The sequence below is a fragment of the Melospiza georgiana genome, chromosome 3, assembly GCF_028018845.1.
Source record: "Melospiza georgiana isolate bMelGeo1 chromosome 3, bMelGeo1.pri, whole genome shotgun sequence".
In the NCBI taxonomy this organism is placed as follows: Eukaryota; Metazoa; Chordata; class Aves; order Passeriformes; family Passerellidae; genus Melospiza; species Melospiza georgiana.
This window is the reverse complement of record NC_080432.1, coordinates 92,326,029-92,343,596: the sequence shown is the minus strand read 5'-3', so window position 1 is coordinate 92,343,596 and position 17,568 is coordinate 92,326,029. Positions and strand designations below refer to the sequence as shown.

Sequence of the window (17,568 nt, the reverse complement as noted above, 5' to 3'; positions counted from 1 at the left end):
TGAAACAGATTGGGGCTCATGCTGGTTGTAGTTTGGACTTTGTGTCTGGCTGATATTTTTTGAAGTTTGTGATTATTGGGTTTTAAGAGCTCATTGGAACTCTTTAAGTCTTTTTTACATACACAAATAAACTCAAATATGGGCTCTATATTTTACTCCCCTCCTCCCAGCAGAACTCTTTATTTGTGATGATAGAGGTTATATCCAGAACATGGAACATTTCCTTTGCTCTCCTGCTGCTTCTGTGATAAAAGCACAGGACTGAAGAAAGCAGCTCCTGTTTAAAATGCAGGAAGCCACCTTATGTAAACACAGATGTAATCATACAGGAACTGTAGGTAGTAAGGTGGAACTTCATAAATGGACTTTTTGTCTGTCAACACACTCCAGTGATGAGAATACAGACCTTAGGAATCAATTAATTTTAGATTTCATTGAGAGATTTCTGCAAGATGAGTTTTTCAATAACTTTTTTTAATCAGTATGTGAATTATTTATTGTGCAGACGACAGGACATACCACTTTCAAGCAGAGGATGAACAGGAATGTCAAATGTGAGTTACTTTGCTAACTTTATTGTTGACACTGGTGATCTACTGAGACTTACTTTGAACTTCAGAAGTGCCATAACACTTAATAGCAAAATATTGCTGCCATTTTAGATGGACATCTGTGCTACAAAACAGCAAAGAGGAAGCTTTAAATAATGCATTCAAAGGAGATGATAACACAGGAGAAAATAATATTGTCCAGGAACTGACAAAAGAAATTATATCTGAAGTCCAGAGGATGACTGGAAATGATGTTTGTTGTGACTGTGGAGCACAAGGTGACTCAATTAAGCATATTTCTAATTGGTAAAAATTCTTTGTCTCATGAGAATCTTTAAGCTAATGTTTTATACTTTCACTTTTACTCATTATTTCACAAAAATTATACACTTAGTAGAATATGCTAACAATTTAATGGAACTACTTTAATAAGATTGATTTGCTATGTGCTTATTATCAGAGGGGAGAAAAGTTGCTAAGAAGCTTGTTTTTCTCCCATGTATTTTGCTAATTGTAGCTTTTGCTTACATAAATCAAATGAACTTACATAAAATATGGGTTAATAATGTAAGATTTAGGTAAAACTGAGCAGCAGTTTTAATAAGTTACTTGAACATTTTTTAATACACCTTTTTTCTTTCTATTTTAATCATGTTTGACTAAGTGAGACAGGGAATATGTCTAAGGCTATACCCATTTTGAAAAGAATGCTCCTGCTGACTGTGGTTTGCAGTGTTGGTTTTCTTCATCAATGAATTTCTGCTTTAACCCTCTTCAAATTATTTTTAAGATGCTGCTGTTTCTTGTGTTCTTTTATGTTGCAGGGGCACTGCAGGACTTAGGGGTTTTTGATGTAAAAGTGTAGCTGCAAACATCTGCTGGGGTGCTGTGTGCACTTGACAAATTGATAGTTACTTCCAGCAATAAGTGCTGTATGGGGCTATGGGAAGAGTCAAGCCTGCTGTCTTACAAATGACAGTGTAAATGGCAACTGACAAACCTTTATCAAACAAATTACTTGCTAAGCTGTCTAAATCTTCAGAAATGAGTTATTTGGCTGGAAGATGAGGGAATGATGTAGTAAATGCAAAATACCAGGAGAAAAGACTTTCAAGGGCTATGAAAGGAGAGGGATGAGCCTTAATGTCTTTGAAGTAGTTGAGTGAGAATCTTGTAGTATGGGCTGTGTGTGCACTTCTGAATCACTTCTGCTTCATGTGGTTGAAAGTCTATATTTGAAGTACAAAAGAACCCCAACCTGTAAATGTTGTTATTTCAGTTTAAACTGCACCTGTATTCCCAGTTGAGAGTATGACACCCTTATATTGGTGGTGGGAAAATGCAGTCCCTGAAAGTTGTTTGAAGAATGACAAACTGGAGTGGTTAACGGGCTCCCTTGGGTAGCAATGTCTTTCACAAAAATAAAAATTCACTTCTCTCAGCATTAAAAAAGTCCTGGATTTTTTTCCTGGTAGAGTAAATGTAAAAACATAAATTAACAAAAAAAAATCTACAAGAATCTCATTTTACAGAATTTCATTTGTGTATTCTACATTTTCTAGATAAATAATTGCATGAATAAATTTTAATTCTGTGTGTGCCTTCTGTTACAGATCCTACCTGGCTTTCAACAAATTTGGGAATTTTAACTTGCATTGAATGCTCAGGAATCCATAGAGAACTTGGTGTTCATTATTCCAGAATGCAGTCACTTACATTAGATGTGCTGGGAACATCTGAACTTCTGGTAATCAAATTGCTTTTATTAACTTAAAAATAGTACTGTCAAATACTTCTAACACAAGTATATTTTTTGTCACTTTAGCAAGCTGTTCTCATCCTGAAGTTGTCTCTGGATAAACACAATTTAAGAAAGCTCAATTTTTTAAGTTTTTTGGAACCTTGTGGAACATAGTGTCCTACTGTAAACTTTTTCTTAGAACTCAAATTAGTAGAGGCTTAATATTTTTTTTTGTATTTTCAAATCTTTTTATCCTGAGTTGCTTTTTAGAAGAACACAGCTGTTTGGCATATTAATGTGCTTCAGATTAAAAATTGGAGGACTTCACAAATACTTAACCCATTAATTATTTAGCAGTATTTTAGAAGACCACTTTTAATCCCCAAAGGAAAAAAATTTATTCAGTTTTGCTGCACAAAGAAGTTACCACTTATCAGCTGCTTTATGACAGTTCATATGTGTGTTCTTACCCAGCACAGAGTATTTGCATTTATTGTAAGAACTGGTGTCTTAATGGATTATTCTGCAGTTATTTGTTCATGTACTAAATCCCAGTTGAAAATTCACATCCAAAAAAAGTCCCCAATCTGTTTGTTGTTGCTGACATAGCAGCAGGCCAAGGAACCAGAAATAAGAGGTCCCAACTCTCATTTTCCCTTGTTCTCCCCTTGTTGTGTCTGTGGCTAATAACTGAACACATTTATTAATTGAACTGTGGGATTTTGTTTTTTAACAGCTTGCAAAGAATATTGGGAATGCTGGATTTAATGAGATTATGGAATTCTGTCTTCCAGTTGATGAGGTGGTCAAACCTAATCCAAGCAGTGATATGTAAGTAAAGAACTACTACTTCTGAGAAAGGCAGGCATTCAATTTAATATTGCTAAGGGGCTGTGCCATTATGGCTTGCACTGGCAGGCCATGGAAGATGTGTACTATCTTATTTATGATCTTATAGCTGAGGAGTAAACCTTTCTTCTGATGCTTTGCATGTCTGTTTTATTGAGGTTTATCTGGCTGTAGCTACTCTAATAGTAGATATTAGAGTAGCTAGATATTCCTTACTATCTTACCAACTCCTTGAATCGTGGTTTGTGGGAAAGAAACAAATTAACTGTGACTTGCTGGGAACCTTAAAGTCATACAAGGATAGGGATTAAAACCAAAGCAATTAATTTTGTGCTATTTGAAAACAAAATAAATATTGTAAAGAAGTGCACATTTACTTGAAAGATACAGAACAGCATTTAGAAACTACACCTAGGACCGAAGTCCGTGTGGAATGGAGACAGAACATTTAACTGAATTCCTCGAAAGCACTGAACAGGGATGGCAGAGATACAGCAAGGACAGCTGCCTACTTGGCTGGATACTACTCATCATGAAAGAGCCAGTAAACAATGCAGAAACAAACCCAGAAGAACTGGCTCTGGATGAAGCTAATTTTACACTAGGTGTATTTTTAGCTTTCTGACAAAACCAGTGTTAAACAAGGCAGTTTAGATAATTTTGGACTACTACTATCAATAATAATGCAGAGTATTAGTATTAATAATTTAAATTACTAAAAATTTTACCATATGCTGAATCAATATAATAAGAACACTTCTAAAAATTTGTATTTAAAATGATAATTTCATTTGATACCTCAAAAATTATCAAAATTTGGGCTATTTTGTTGAAACGAGAACCTGATTACTATCAAATGCTTTATGAACAAGAGTCATTCATTGATTCAATTTGTTATTATTTATTGGGGGTTTTTTTTACTTGTTGCCCATTACATAGTATCTAGATGATGTGGTATGACTTTGTCAATTGTCTTCTGTGCAATGCTGTGTTCATCCCAAGAGCTGTTAAGAGCTGTCTTTGGGAGGCAAGCAAACTCCTGTCTTGGAGTGATGGGAAGAGGAGTAGATGTGTTACTGGGCATCTGCAGCAGAAGTGATAACTTGTGCTGAGTCAGGTGGACTAAGTTTTCATCTTGGTTTAGAAGTGTTGCTAAAAGTTGTGGTGAAGAGTTTAAAACACATCCTCCCTGTTCCAGTTGTGGTGAAGAGTTTAAAAAACATACTCACTCCTGTGAATTCAAATTCAAGGCGTGGATAGTGGTGTGCAGAGGTATAAGATAGATTTTTTTTTTTTTTGGTATCCCATGCCTTCCAACCCTTTCCATCCCCTCCTTGTGTAGGAGTACCAAGTCAGGTAAACATAAACCTGCAAGGCAGCATAAACCAACATTATGAAGCTTTGATGTATCTTCTGTACATAGAGCTGGATAGTCTTGATCTCAACATCATCGCAGAGTTTGGAGGGAGAAATTTGTGGTCCATCTTCATACTGGATATTTGATTCATTTTCTCTAACTGCATTTCATACTTGAAATATGAGACTGCATGGTTACATGCATATTTAAAAAGAAAAATTATCATAATGAAGGATTTCAAATGACTTGCATGTATTTATGGAAATGATAATATATATCTTCAGCTGAAAGTTATAGAAGTAAATCACATTCAATTTCAGGAATGCAAGAAAAGATTACATTACTGCCAAGTATATTGAGAGAAAATATGCAAGGAAGAAGCATGCAGACAATGCAGCTAAATTGCACGCTCTTTGTGAAGCAGTGAAATCAAGAGACATTCTTGGATTAGTTCAAGTGTATGCTGATGGGGTGGATCTCACAGAAAAAATTCCACTGGCCAATGGTCATGTAAGTGTTGTAAATTTTATTAAACAAGTTGTTGTAAGTGCAATATGCATTCATTAATTAAAAATTATTTGAAATAATATCGGAAACACTGTTCTGAATGTATGTAATTTTAATGATGTAATTTAACAATAAAAAAAGAAGAGACTAAATAGTTTAATCTAAAATTGTTTCCAAGAACTATCTTATTTTAAATGTATTAAAACATTAAATATTAAAGCATTCAATAATCCATTAGTTTTCAACCCATTTATTTATTTATTTACTTTAAAGGAACAAAAGGGACACAGTAAGTCTTCACAGATGTTTTAATGGTAGCACGTTTGAATATTTTGAAGTTACATGTTTATTTGATTTAATTAATGTCTTACTAAAATTTCTTATTCAGAAGAAGAAGAAACAAATATCATTTTTCATTTTATTCTTAGGAGCAAGATGAAACAGCACTGCACCTTGCTGTTAGATCAGTTGATCGAACATCCCTTCATATAGTTGACTTTTTAGTGCAGAACAGGTAAGTATGGAAAGCTAAATATTGACATTGCTTTTATGTAAAGTAATATAAATGCTAAATAAATACAATTACTAAAGTACTAAAGCTATATTTGCAAATGTAATTTTATTCTTTGAAAATCTTCTGATGAGAGTAACTTAATAATATAGATGAGGAAACTTATGTTTAATTACCTTTCTTCTTTCTTGTACTCCAAAAGTGGCAATCTAGATAAGCAAACCTGTAAAGGTAGCACAGCCCTGCATTACTGCTGTCTAACAGACAACGTTGAGTGCCTCAAACTGCTGCTGAGAGGGAAGGCTTCTATTGAAATAGGTAAAAGGGTAATGTGTACTTCAATTTCCTATTTGTCATTGCTTCAGATAACAAACAGTGAAGTTGGAATAAGTGCATTTTCTCCTCCATTGTTTATCATAATTCTGTAAATCTTCATTATTAGAGAATCAGTATTCACTGTTTATTTCAAGTATAACATTGACCTATATATTACACTAAGTTTTTAAACAGGTTTAGATTTTTAATTGCTATTTTGTTGTCAAGTTATATACTGCCATTTCATGGCTATCATTCATATGTATATATGACATCTTGAATTGCTACTGCTTGTCATGTTCTGAGGGTTGATATGAGCTGGACCTACCTATAAAAGAAAGAGATGAGTTTTCAAGTGTGTTGCTCTGGTACTTTATTATGCAGGTCTGTCTTTAGTAATGGACATGTTATAGTGACATCTCTCATCATGCATTTCTTTTTTTGCTGTAATATAGCAAATGAAGCAGGAGAGACACCACTTGATATAGCTAAACGTTTAAAACATACTCACTGTGAAGAATTGGTGAGTATTGTGTCATTCTGTGTGTGCATTTCATGTCTGATCATTTAACAGTTTGCAGCTGAATATTCAGTGACTCTATTCCAGATGCAATAGTGATGTAGTAGAAACATTTATGTCCTCAGAAATGATCATATGCTTATATAAAGTTATATGCTTTTAAGAAGAAAACAATATTTTTCTTCAGATGCAAGGGAGTGGTAGAGTCACCTTTCTTGGAGGTATTCAGAAATGGTATTCAGAAATATTCATAGATAGGGCTATGGTTTAGTGGCGGATGTGGCAGTTCTGGGTTCATGGCTGGATATTAAAGGTCTTTTCCAATGTAAATGATTCTATGATTGAAGTGTCTGACATCTCCTTTAAATCTAATTACCAAAGTACTTTTTATGAGTGAAGGCCTTGATGAAGGCAATTGTCTTGTTGCCCAGAGAGTAGTTGTGGATGCCCCATTGTAACTGCTATTGCAGTTAATTTCTTTGAATTGCAATTTCTAAATCAGAGCAAATACCATGTGGTGCTTCTTATCACAAAATGGAGAATGGATCTACAATGGTTAATGAAATGTCTAGTTACTTTTGATTTATTTGTGTTGTATTTGGTAACACAGCATAATTTCAATTTACTTCAGTGCAATTCAATTTGCTTTCCAGACTGCTGAAATCAAGAATCTTCCTATTTGTGGACTTTGTTTGCTTTTAAATATGTTGTTTTAAAATAAGTACTGCCCATAATATGTGTCAACAGTCATCTTTTTTTTCCTTAGCTTACTCAAGCACTGTCTGGAAGATTTAATTCTCATGTTCATGTAGAATATGAATGGCGGTTACTTCATGAAGATCTGGATGAAAGTGATGATGATGTGGATGAAAAGCTACAGGTTTGTATCAATATTATTTTTCTGTACACATGCATGTGTAAGTGTGGTGTTCATAATTATTTCAATAACTTAGCTTTTACTACAGGTGTGATGACACTGTGAAATAAATCTCTGTAGTAAAATGCAGTAGCTTAAATTTGTATTTCTGGAATTATAGTTGGTCTTCTTTTTCCTCTTAAAAAATGACCATATGGTCCCAAATTATTAGCCATGTGTTTTATATTCTTTTCAATCAAGTTAATAGTTGGTTTCAATATATCAGGAATATTTAGATCTGCTGATTGTGAAGCAGATCCAACATGAACTGGGAAAATTGCCTTTACTATGGAAGGCACCTCACACTATCTCCTCATGTTTGTAAAATATCTCCGGCTCTAACTTTAAAACAGTTTATGCAGTGTTTTGTCTTCAACTGAACCTGTACATTAAATAAGCTTCATCCATTAACAGCAGGGTAGGGTCTTAATTCTGAATCTTCACGTATAAAATAATTTTTCATTTTCATGCTTTTCAAACGTGAAATGTCTAGTGGAGTTGTGGCACTTTTAGGTCTAGAATCACAGCATGGTTGGGGTTGGAAGTCTAACCTCCCTGTTACACCAGGATACCTGGAGCCAGTTGCCCAGGACCATATCCAGATGGCTTGACCATATCCAGATGGCTTGAATGATGGTCATATTGCAAAACATTTCAATAGCACAGAAAGTTCATTGCATTTTCAAAATTTAATTTCTGAAATCTGTGAGCTGCTAGATCCACTTCTTCTGCATGAGCATACTCTATCCTCATATTTATGTACTCCTATATATTTTATCACCCTCCAGATAATAACAATAGTAATGATGATCATTTTGATAAAACAAATTGAAACCTTTAGAGGTCTCATGTTTTCCCAGTGTAAAAGTTTTTGGTTATTTACAAATGCTAATCCATTTCTGGCATGATCTAGATTTGTTTTTTGATCTGTTCTTGTCCTTCACTTCCTTCATTGTTGCCAGTTGCCTTCTGCAGTAAGTGAGGTTTTTTTTTTGGCTAGTCCCTGAGCTCCATCTCATATAGGAAGATGTCTGCTACTCAACAGTGTGGCTAAAATTATGAAGCTCCTATTTCACTGCCCACTCTTAGTAAGTTTATACTCCAAGGACTTGTGAAAGGAGATTAAAGACTATTAATCACAGAGTCCCAGTGTCTGTGACTACTTTGTTCACATGGGTGAATACTGTTCTTGCTTAGGATCACATCAGAGTTTTGTTTTTAAATGTCAAGCTATTGGATGTATTTTGCTGGTAAGACAACTGAATAGATTTTGTAATCTATGTCAGAAGAGGTCATGTCTGAAATTTAAGGTATTTTAGTCCAGAATATTTAATATATGAGAGACTCTAACCTAAAAGAAGGTTAAGATAATTCAACTGGTTTCTGCTGTTGTTGTACACCATGGCTGCCTGGTCCTGCCTCAGCTTTTGCCTCCACTCTGGCACACATTTGTACCTGTACTGAACTGCTTCAGTTTGGTGAAGTTTGAGCCAGTGAAAAGCTGAATCATAAACATGAAAAAGAGCTTCTGCTGGTTTAGAAAGCGGAAGAAGGTGTGGGCTGAAACAAGTCCCAGAACTAGGACAGTGGAGAGGTCAGGGAAGGGAGAGTGTCAGCCAATGAGGAGCGAGGCTGCTAAGCCAAAGCAAGGGTAGGGACTATAATGTACATAATTCTGATAAATCTTGGAGTTATAATGCTGTGCTATAACAGATCAAAAGGCCCTACATGATTAATCCAGAAGTAATCACTGAATGTATTCAGAGGAAAATCAATTGCTTGTTAGTGATACTGTTGATGTAAATCTTTATTCTGCCTAAATGCTATTACTATAAATTGTTATTTTAATTTCATACAGACAATATGTCAGTATGGCATGTTTATCTAGCACTATTTCTGAAGGTATATTTATGCTGTCTGGGCTGTGAATTGTTAAAGTCCATTGCTGTACTAGCCATATGAATTTGTAACTCCAGCTATTTTAATTATCATTTGATAATAGAAATTACTATGCTTGCTGTTGAAACAGGAGGAATAATGCTAAGTGCAGAGGATTGCTGTAAATCTCAAAACCAGCTAATCAGATAGAATTTGATAATGTGTGTAGGATGAGCAATGTTCCATCCCAGCTGCCAATTAAAGAAATCTCCCAAACTTATCCAGTAATACTAGTGAGCTAAAAAGAGTTTAAGAGAAGTTTTGGCTACTCATTTGTTGTAGGCTGAGCTACAGGTAGAATACTTAGATGAAATCTTGTCTGGGTCATGGGATCATGATCATCCATTTGGGATTTAGCTCTGCTGAACTTCAGATGAGGCTTAGGACCTACAGTTATTTATTTAGTTTTGAAAATACTGCTGGATCTTTTGATGCAGGAAAACTTTATTTGATCCAGCCTGAAAATCTATTCTGGTTATCTTAGAAGTATAGTCTTGTGTGTATAGGGATACAGTGGTATCCTGTAGCAGTGCACTACAGAAGAAATGAAAATATATTAATGGTTTTGAAGTGCAATTCACCTTAAATCTTTTGTTGTTGTTGTTAGGGTGCATTGTTAGGGTGCACAGTTTTTTTGCCTTGAAGAGGGCAGAATGTAGCTTTTAGGTTATGTATTAAAAGCAACAGAAATGCATTTTAGACACCACTTTTTCTTTCTAGAAACGAATAACTTTCTATTAACTAATACATAAAATAAATGCAAGTAATGTGATATCAATGAGTACTTTTTTTATTGTGTTAAAGCAACCCAGTCCCAACCGGAGAGAGGACAGGCCTGTCAGCTTCTACCAGCTTGGATCAAACCAACTTCAGCCTAATGTAGCATCCTTGGCAAGAGATGCAGCAAACATTGCTAAGGACAAGCAAAGAGGATTTATGCCAAGTATATTACAGAATGAAACGTATGGAGCAATACTCAGTGGCAGTCCACCTCCCATTCAGCCTGCAGTACCTGTTACAAGTAGTGCACCTCCTCTACCTCCAAGGAATATTGGCAAAGGTACTAGAAAATATAATTGTACATTAGAAGAATACCATCATAACTTTTAAAAAAAAGAGAAAAAAAATAGGTTTTCTCTTATTTAGCACAGGTAAGTATTGGCCTCATTTTACATCTTTGACGTGAATCTACATAATGTCTTCTGAGTTTGATTATTGGTATACCTGCAAGGCAGTACACAGTTTTGTTTGGGAAAACAATACTCAGATAACCTCACCAGAGTTAAACCATTATTAAAAGGATGGCTGCAGTCAATGTAGCTCATCAATTTTTTTGTTGTATTCAATCTTTTCATACTTCTGTTTCTTGAAGGCGTCATTGTCAGAGTTCACTGTAAAGATAAAATTTCAATAGTATTTGTCTGCCATGAAGCTTTGTTTCAGACCTCAGAAAATGGAGAGTGTATGCAGAGCATGAGATTTTAACCTTGCAAATTCTTCTCTTAATAAATACATGCTTCAGGGTTGTTGAAATAGAAGTGTAAGTGTCATGATGTGGAAAACTGGATGATTTTAGTGACCTGATAGCTGACTGAAAACACAGCTGCCAATTACTGGTTGTCCCTAGATCATTAGAACAGTGTAAAAGTATGTGTCTCATCCTGATTCAGAGGATTGTGTGCTTGCAAAATCTACCATTAAAGCTGGTGCTGTGAACTTCATTCTTATCTTCATATGTAATCTGTTTGCATCACAGTAAAGAAACATAGAGAAATCTGAATAGGTCCTCTTAGTACAGGTCATATTCAATGTGTTTCATTGTTGTAATACCTTTATTATCCACCATCTTTCATGGAGGCTAATTTATGTATTCAATTCAAGAAAAGTTACTATTAAACAGATGGTTTTTTATGTGCTGTATTTGGGCTCCCTAAGAGGAGATATGATCAGGAAATGTTCTGGGCACACATGGGTGACTTCTGCCTTTGGGAGCACTGTGCAGAGGTCAGAATGCAGGACTCCATGCACCAGTGATTGTGCCTGAGATGGCAAACTGATCTTCTGTGTAATATGAAAAGTCAGTTATGGAATGGCTGCATAAAGCGGGCAGAAAAACTGAGAACAGAAAAGTCTGGTTTTGGGTTACTTGGAAAGGGTAGGATGGGACTGGGGGAACTTTAGTTACATGTAAAACCTAACCAAGGCAGGATTACTTTGACATTTCACATGAAGTCTAAGCTTAATATCAACAATAGACAACATTTTTTCACTTGGTGGAAAGTAATATTTTCCCCGCCAAACAGGAAAATTGACTCAAGGAGCTTGCCTGGTTTGTTTAACTGTTAGATTCTATCTCTGAATTAGTAAAAAACTGAATAGTTAAAGAGACTGTTTTATCCTTTGATATTATTTTAATCATGGCCAACCATACAATTTGCCCTTGATTAAATGACACATTTCAAGAAGTGTCATTTTAATTTCATTCCCAACCCCAAACTTCTTGGCATCACTGTAATACAACTCATGCCATGAAGGCAATGCTGCCTGCTTATGATTATTAGCTCATATTCTTTACTCTAGCACTGTATTAGCCTAATAATTTATATACTTAGTTAAAAGCTATAATAGTGTCATTGACCATAGCTTCTTCTCAATTGCTGATGTTGGTAATGTTTTACTTATGGTGTATTATTGCTCTTTTGTCCTCATAGCTTTAGGCTGTTTTCCAAATCTTCTGAGCCTTTTATGCTTTTCCCTGCAACCTAGTATTTGTTCATACCTTACTCTGTTCCATCTTTTCTTAATATGATATTCATGTGCTGAGTAGGGAGAAATGGTATAATATGTGCAAAATACTTGCTTTATAAAGAAAGCCTGTAGACTGTTTGATGAAAAGAGGAGGCAGCTCTTCAGAATGAAGTAATTTAAGAGGCTCTGAAGAAGTACTTTGTGACTGTTTCACAACTAGTTATTATAGATTCTTGCTTGAGTGAAATTCAGGTTTACAGTTTTATTTCTAAGTCAAAACTGATGTTTCACTTTGAGTCAGCAATGTGCTCATGCTTGTGGAAGAGTGAGGTCCTTTTCTTGCAGTATCTGAGAAAATTACAGTTATCAGTCAGGGATTAAAGAAGATAGCAAGATGTGCCTTCTGCCTTCTTACTGAGAAGGTATTGATATATTTCAAGTATTGATACATTTTAAAGTAATGACTGGAGACAATTTTTGTTTAGGTAAAGTGTTAGAAGTTTCTGGGTGATTTTTTTTCTGTAATTTTTAACACCAGACTGATTTCTGCTCTGGCATTCCATCAGGATGCAGTGACTATAGTTGATGCATATAGTGTTGCTGAATATAGTGGTCTATCCACACCATTTCTGAAAGCACAGGTGTGAATATTAACACTTTGTGCTTAGGGTAAGTAATAATAATAATGCAGTATTTTCCTCTCTTTTTAGTTCAGCCTTCAGTTCTTGGCAGTGGTATTCAGACAATTTCTTCATCTAATGCAATGTGGAAGACAAATTCTTTAGGAGTGGAAAGTATAAGCAGGCAGAGGTCTTCATCAGATCCACCAGCTATTCATCCCCCTGTGCCGCCATTGCGTGTAACATCTACAAGTATGTTTCCACTTTCCTCTGTTCTCCCTTCTACTGTATCTAATCACAGTTGGCTTATTTTTCCATTTCCACAACTCATATTTCCTCTTTTGGTGACTGTAGCTTTGGCCTATCGTTCCCATCCAGTAGCAAACTATCTTCTCTGATGCTCCAGTGAGTACTGTGTGGTATAGTGCAGGGTCAGCAGGAAGCACCATCTAGCACTACAGCTAAAGAGCTCATCATTTCATGTGTATATATATATATATATACTTTTTGTGATGCATTTCTCACCAGTTGTGAAGGTGAGTGTTACATGTAGGCTTGGGGCTGTGTCTCCACGTTGTGCTTGATTCTTGCAGACCACTGGAATGCAAAAGGATGTTTTAATTCATTGCCAGCTGCTGTTTTGGTGGTTTTAAGAATTCGGTAACAATTTTAATTAATTGCTAAACCTAGTCTGCTGTTAGTTGTGAATCACAACAAGATTTTAAGAAAAGATGTTCCTCTAAATAAAATTTGTCAGATATTACTCACTTGGTTATTTTTCCATAAAACACAGACTGAAGGCATTGACTGGACAAATAATATTAGCACTTTAAAACAATGTATTCTGATCTACTGTTTTCAAGAATGTGACTGACTTCAGTAAGAATTTTCTTTGCTTGCACTTTAATGCTTGAATAAATATAAGTGCTTGTGAGGTCTCCAGCTTTGACTAGGTGAAACAAAAGGTAAACCATTTTCCAGAGGTCCTCCTTTCATTACATGTAGTAAAGCATTTTTCTTACATACGTCCTGTAACAGAGGAACCTGTAATGAGAACCCAAGAAATGAAAAGGTAAATAGAAATTTAATTCCATGTTTCTGTCTAACTTTCCTATATAGATGTACTTTCTCCAGCACCACCACCTCCAGTGGCAAAGACAGCCAGCATTATAGAAGCTCTGAACCAGCAATCAAAACAGCAGCCAGCTCCTCCACAAAACAAGCCAACCCCACCACCACTGCCTCCACAACCTCCTAGCAGAATCTCTCAGAGAAAGCCTATTTCTGGGTAACTGATGTCATTTTAATCTTTAATATACTTCATCATTTTTAGTAACTTAATGTATCTATAACATGCAATCATCAATAAAGCATGCATGCTTTTGCCAATGATGTGTTCACGTGGGAATGAACAGAAGGCAGATGCTAAGGATGTAGATGATTACTACAGTAATCAAGGATTACTACAGTAAAAACAAGACAGCCTAGTGATTTAAGGTTATCTGAATATCTCCAGAACACCTTGCTATGATGGAGATAAAAAACCATAAAAGATATGCAATTCCTTATTCTCATCTAGTAACAAATAGGAGATAATGGGACCTAATGTCTGATTGTGCCATTTACTGTTCACGTGCTTTGTATAAGTTCTGTTCCATTGAATCTTTCCATTTGTGGCAGAAGTAGAGAGACCCGGAAAAGAAAAAAAAAAAACTTTTAAATTTGCAGAAAAAGTAGTTAGGAAGCACATATGCATTAGAAAACAGGATCATATCCAAACCATCCTTGAGAAACTGAAGGAGTAGTCAAGGGAAAAGAAGGGTGTAATTCTTAGTAATTAAGAACAGTCAACTACAGGGATGAAGCATGGAGAAGAGCAGAGTGTGGGTAAGCAAAAGTCCTTAGAAGAAGGATATGTAAGGACATTGTAAGTAAGGCAGATGGCCTAGTGCTGTTGGGGAAGAGTTAAAGAATATAGTTTTCCTTAGCCTGCAAACTATAGGAATTAATTCTCTCAACTGTCTCAACACTAGTGGTGCCTCAGCAGGACTGCTGTGTTTAACTTGGGGCATTGCAGTAAAATGAAATACTGAGGTGGGAGCCAGGGGAGATCAATAAAGTAATGAGAAGTCTGGAAAATAGGGCTTTTGAGCAAATTTTGGAAGAAATAAGGTTCCATTTCCAAATTGGGACTGAAAGATGAAAGTAGCCTTGACCCTTAAGCTCCTTTCTAGCCCTTTTTTTCCATGTGCCATACCTAAAAGGTAGACACAAATTGTGGAAGCTTTCTATAATGTACAGACTAATATGGATGCATACTTTTAAGAAAAAAATAAAATAACAGTGAAAGGAACTTAAAATCTCAGAAAAAGACATGAATTGCAATAATCAAACCTGTATTATTTTTCTGCCTTACTTTTTAAAAATTAGGTGCAACTTTCAATTCACTTAATCAGAAATACAGAAGAAAATAGTACTTTTAAAAGCAAAATAGCTGTCACCAGATTTTACTGAAGACAGGCCAAGACTTTTATAATTTGGAAAGTACTCGGTATTATTGCTTTTCAAGTTCTTGTTTGTTTCTGAAATAGACCAATTTCTTACTTTCTGCATAGGACTGAGAAGTCATCTGGCTTAACTAACAAAGGGCAGACCAGAGGACTTGGGTCTCTACAACAACCTGGTAATTGTGGTTTAGAGATTTATTTTATTATAATTAAGCTGTCATAACAATCAAAGGGAGAGTGTGGGTTTGTTGAGGTTTTCTTTAATCTGTTCATTTACCCTACACATTTAAATATAATCAGTGCCAACATTCTTCTTGTTTCTCTTTGTGATTGTGTAGGCCCTGATGCCTCAAGTTCTTTAGTGTGAGCAGAGCTATGGGCCACATAAAGTCAATAATGGGACTATGCAATAAATGTAATCACAGAATGGTTGGTGTTGGGAGGGACCTCCACAGGGTATCAGGTCTAACCCCTTCCTCAAGAAGGGTCAGCAAAAGTGGATCACCCAGGACTGTGCCCAGAGGATGGAGACTCCACAACCTCTCTAGGCAGCGTGTCCCTGTGCTGTGTCACCCTCACACTGACAAAGTGTTTCCTGATGTTCAGACAGAGGCTCCTGTGTTTCAGTTTGTGTCCACTACCTTTGGTCCTGCTTTTCAGCCAGGTGGCCACCAACATATATTGGTGTGTGGCCTGTTTGTCCCCAGGTGCAGAACTTTGTACTTCATTGCTCCAGATTCTCCCCTGGTGTCTGGACCAGGTTTCCTGAAGACCTGTCTTGCTAGTAAAGGCTAAGGCCAAGAGGGCATTCAGTAGCTCAGCCTTTTCCTTGTACTTTGTAACCAGTATCTCATCTTCAACAATGGGTCCACATATTCTCTAATTTTCCTTTTGTTACCTATGGATTTATAGAAGCCCTTCTTGTTATCTTTGAATTCCTTGCCAGATTCAATTCCAGCTAGGCTTTAGCTTTCCTAACCTTACCTTGAAACCCACTCAAACAAAGGATGCATTTTGAATATTTTTGTTTGCACTATGGTTTGCATATGTCATAAACAAGGTGTCAGATACACATTTTAGAATAGAAAAATGTGTTTCTGGCTAGAAAATCCAGAGCTTACGTAGTGCCACTTTTAATTATATTGCAGATTGGTATCGCTCTTTTCATGTTAATAAACAGAGTACATTTTTCAGAGTTCATTATTCATTTTGTGGTTTTTGCTGTTCAAAGTAACTACTACTCTGGGACATGACAATAATGCAATCTCCATAAAATCTCTACAGTGAAATTTGTGCAGATTCTGTGGTGGTTGTAGTAGAATTTCTCCTACCTTGTTTGCCCCTCATTTTATATTCATTTGTTATTACTATGATTCTTTTTCATTTTCTCTTGACATGTCCCAGAGGAATTTGCTAATGGCTATCTGCCATCTGTGGCAGGAGTCTCCTGTGAAGAATACAGCACCCTGATAATGATGGTCTTTACTAGGAAGGAAAGGTTATAACAGCATGCAGTCTGTAGTGAAGGAAAGGGGGAACAGGTTATTTGATTCTGCCCTCATCTATTTTATCTATCTTAGCATATCTGCACTGTTTAATGTCTTAGGTAGTTGTCTTTGGGAAAAGTGGCCTTTTTGGTGAGGAAAACGATAGAATTCTGTTCCATTATTTAGAAAGAACCAGTAAAAATTAAATACTCATGGGATATAAAATTATTTATATACTTTTAAGAATAATTGGTTTGGTTTCAATTGGTACCATCACTCTTCCTTTTTTTGGAAGCATGCCTCGTATTTACTTGGTTTATTTACCTTAGCAGGAGAGTCATCTTCTGTATGTGACATTCCAGGAACACAGACTGGTTCTACAGCAAATACTTTGGCACAAATCCAGCCACCAGCACCAATGCCAAGGAAATCACAAATAGTAAGTACAAAATGTGGCGTTTGATTTTATTCATCTGCATTCTATCAAACACACTGTAGACATGATAGTGTGTCCTGCCATGGTAAAAGTGTGAGAGCCATGAAACATAAAAGGCCTGTATCCTGTGTTAAAGTATCTGTGTAACTTGTACTAAATAGTCACAAAAACTTTCTTTCCTTGAATTTCCAATAGGATAGTATGTGATTTTATGTTTAAAAAAGCAAACCAAACCAGTTGGATTCTTCGTTCATGTCCAGATGTGACCAACACAATCCACGGAATTATGGTTGACCTACTGGAGATAGATAAGCTTTAGGAGTTAGTGACTTTGTAGATGAGCTTGGTGAGTCACTTGTAACATGTGGCTTCATTCCCAGTCTTCAGTGAAGTTATAAGGGAACTCTTGTGCTTTTATAATGGACAGTTGTTCATGTAGGTAGGTGAAATGACTTCAAACAAGACTAGCAGGAGTCAAGCTCAAAACAAAAGAAACTGTTCCTTTGTGCTGTCAATTCTCAGCATTCACCTGGTGACAGGAGAGAAATCTCTTGGTAAGCATTTC

General features: G+C 35.9%; 1 protein-coding gene across 3 annotated transcripts in view; it reads left to right on the top strand.

Annotated features, from left to right (window-relative positions):
* ASAP2 (ArfGAP with SH3 domain, ankyrin repeat and PH domain 2) overlaps positions 1–17,568 on the top strand; it is an 84,344-nt gene that overhangs the window by 59,193 nt on the left and 7,583 nt on the right. The window contains exons 13-26 of one of the 3 annotated variants that reach the window (XM_058020168.1): positions 506–554; positions 663–829; positions 2,165–2,298; positions 3,029–3,123; positions 4,819–5,008; positions 5,434–5,519; positions 5,719–5,834; positions 6,287–6,354; positions 7,118–7,231; positions 10,010–10,265; positions 12,664–12,825; positions 13,693–13,861; positions 15,189–15,256; positions 16,900–17,006. In XM_058020168.1, the coding sequence (XP_057876151.1) occupies positions 506–554; positions 663–829; positions 2,165–2,298; positions 3,029–3,123; positions 4,819–5,008; positions 5,434–5,519; positions 5,719–5,834; positions 6,287–6,354; positions 7,118–7,231; positions 10,010–10,265; positions 12,664–12,825; positions 13,693–13,861; positions 15,189–15,256; positions 16,900–17,006 (1,781 nt within the window). Of the gene's footprint in view, positions 1–505; positions 555–662; positions 830–2,164; positions 2,299–3,028; positions 3,124–4,818; positions 5,009–5,433; positions 5,520–5,718; positions 5,835–6,286; positions 6,355–7,117; positions 7,232–10,009; positions 10,266–12,663; positions 12,826–13,692; positions 13,862–15,188; positions 15,257–16,896; positions 17,007–17,568 lie in introns of all 3 variants that reach the window. The other 2 variants (XM_058020167.1, XM_058020169.1) reach the window with 2 other exon arrangements.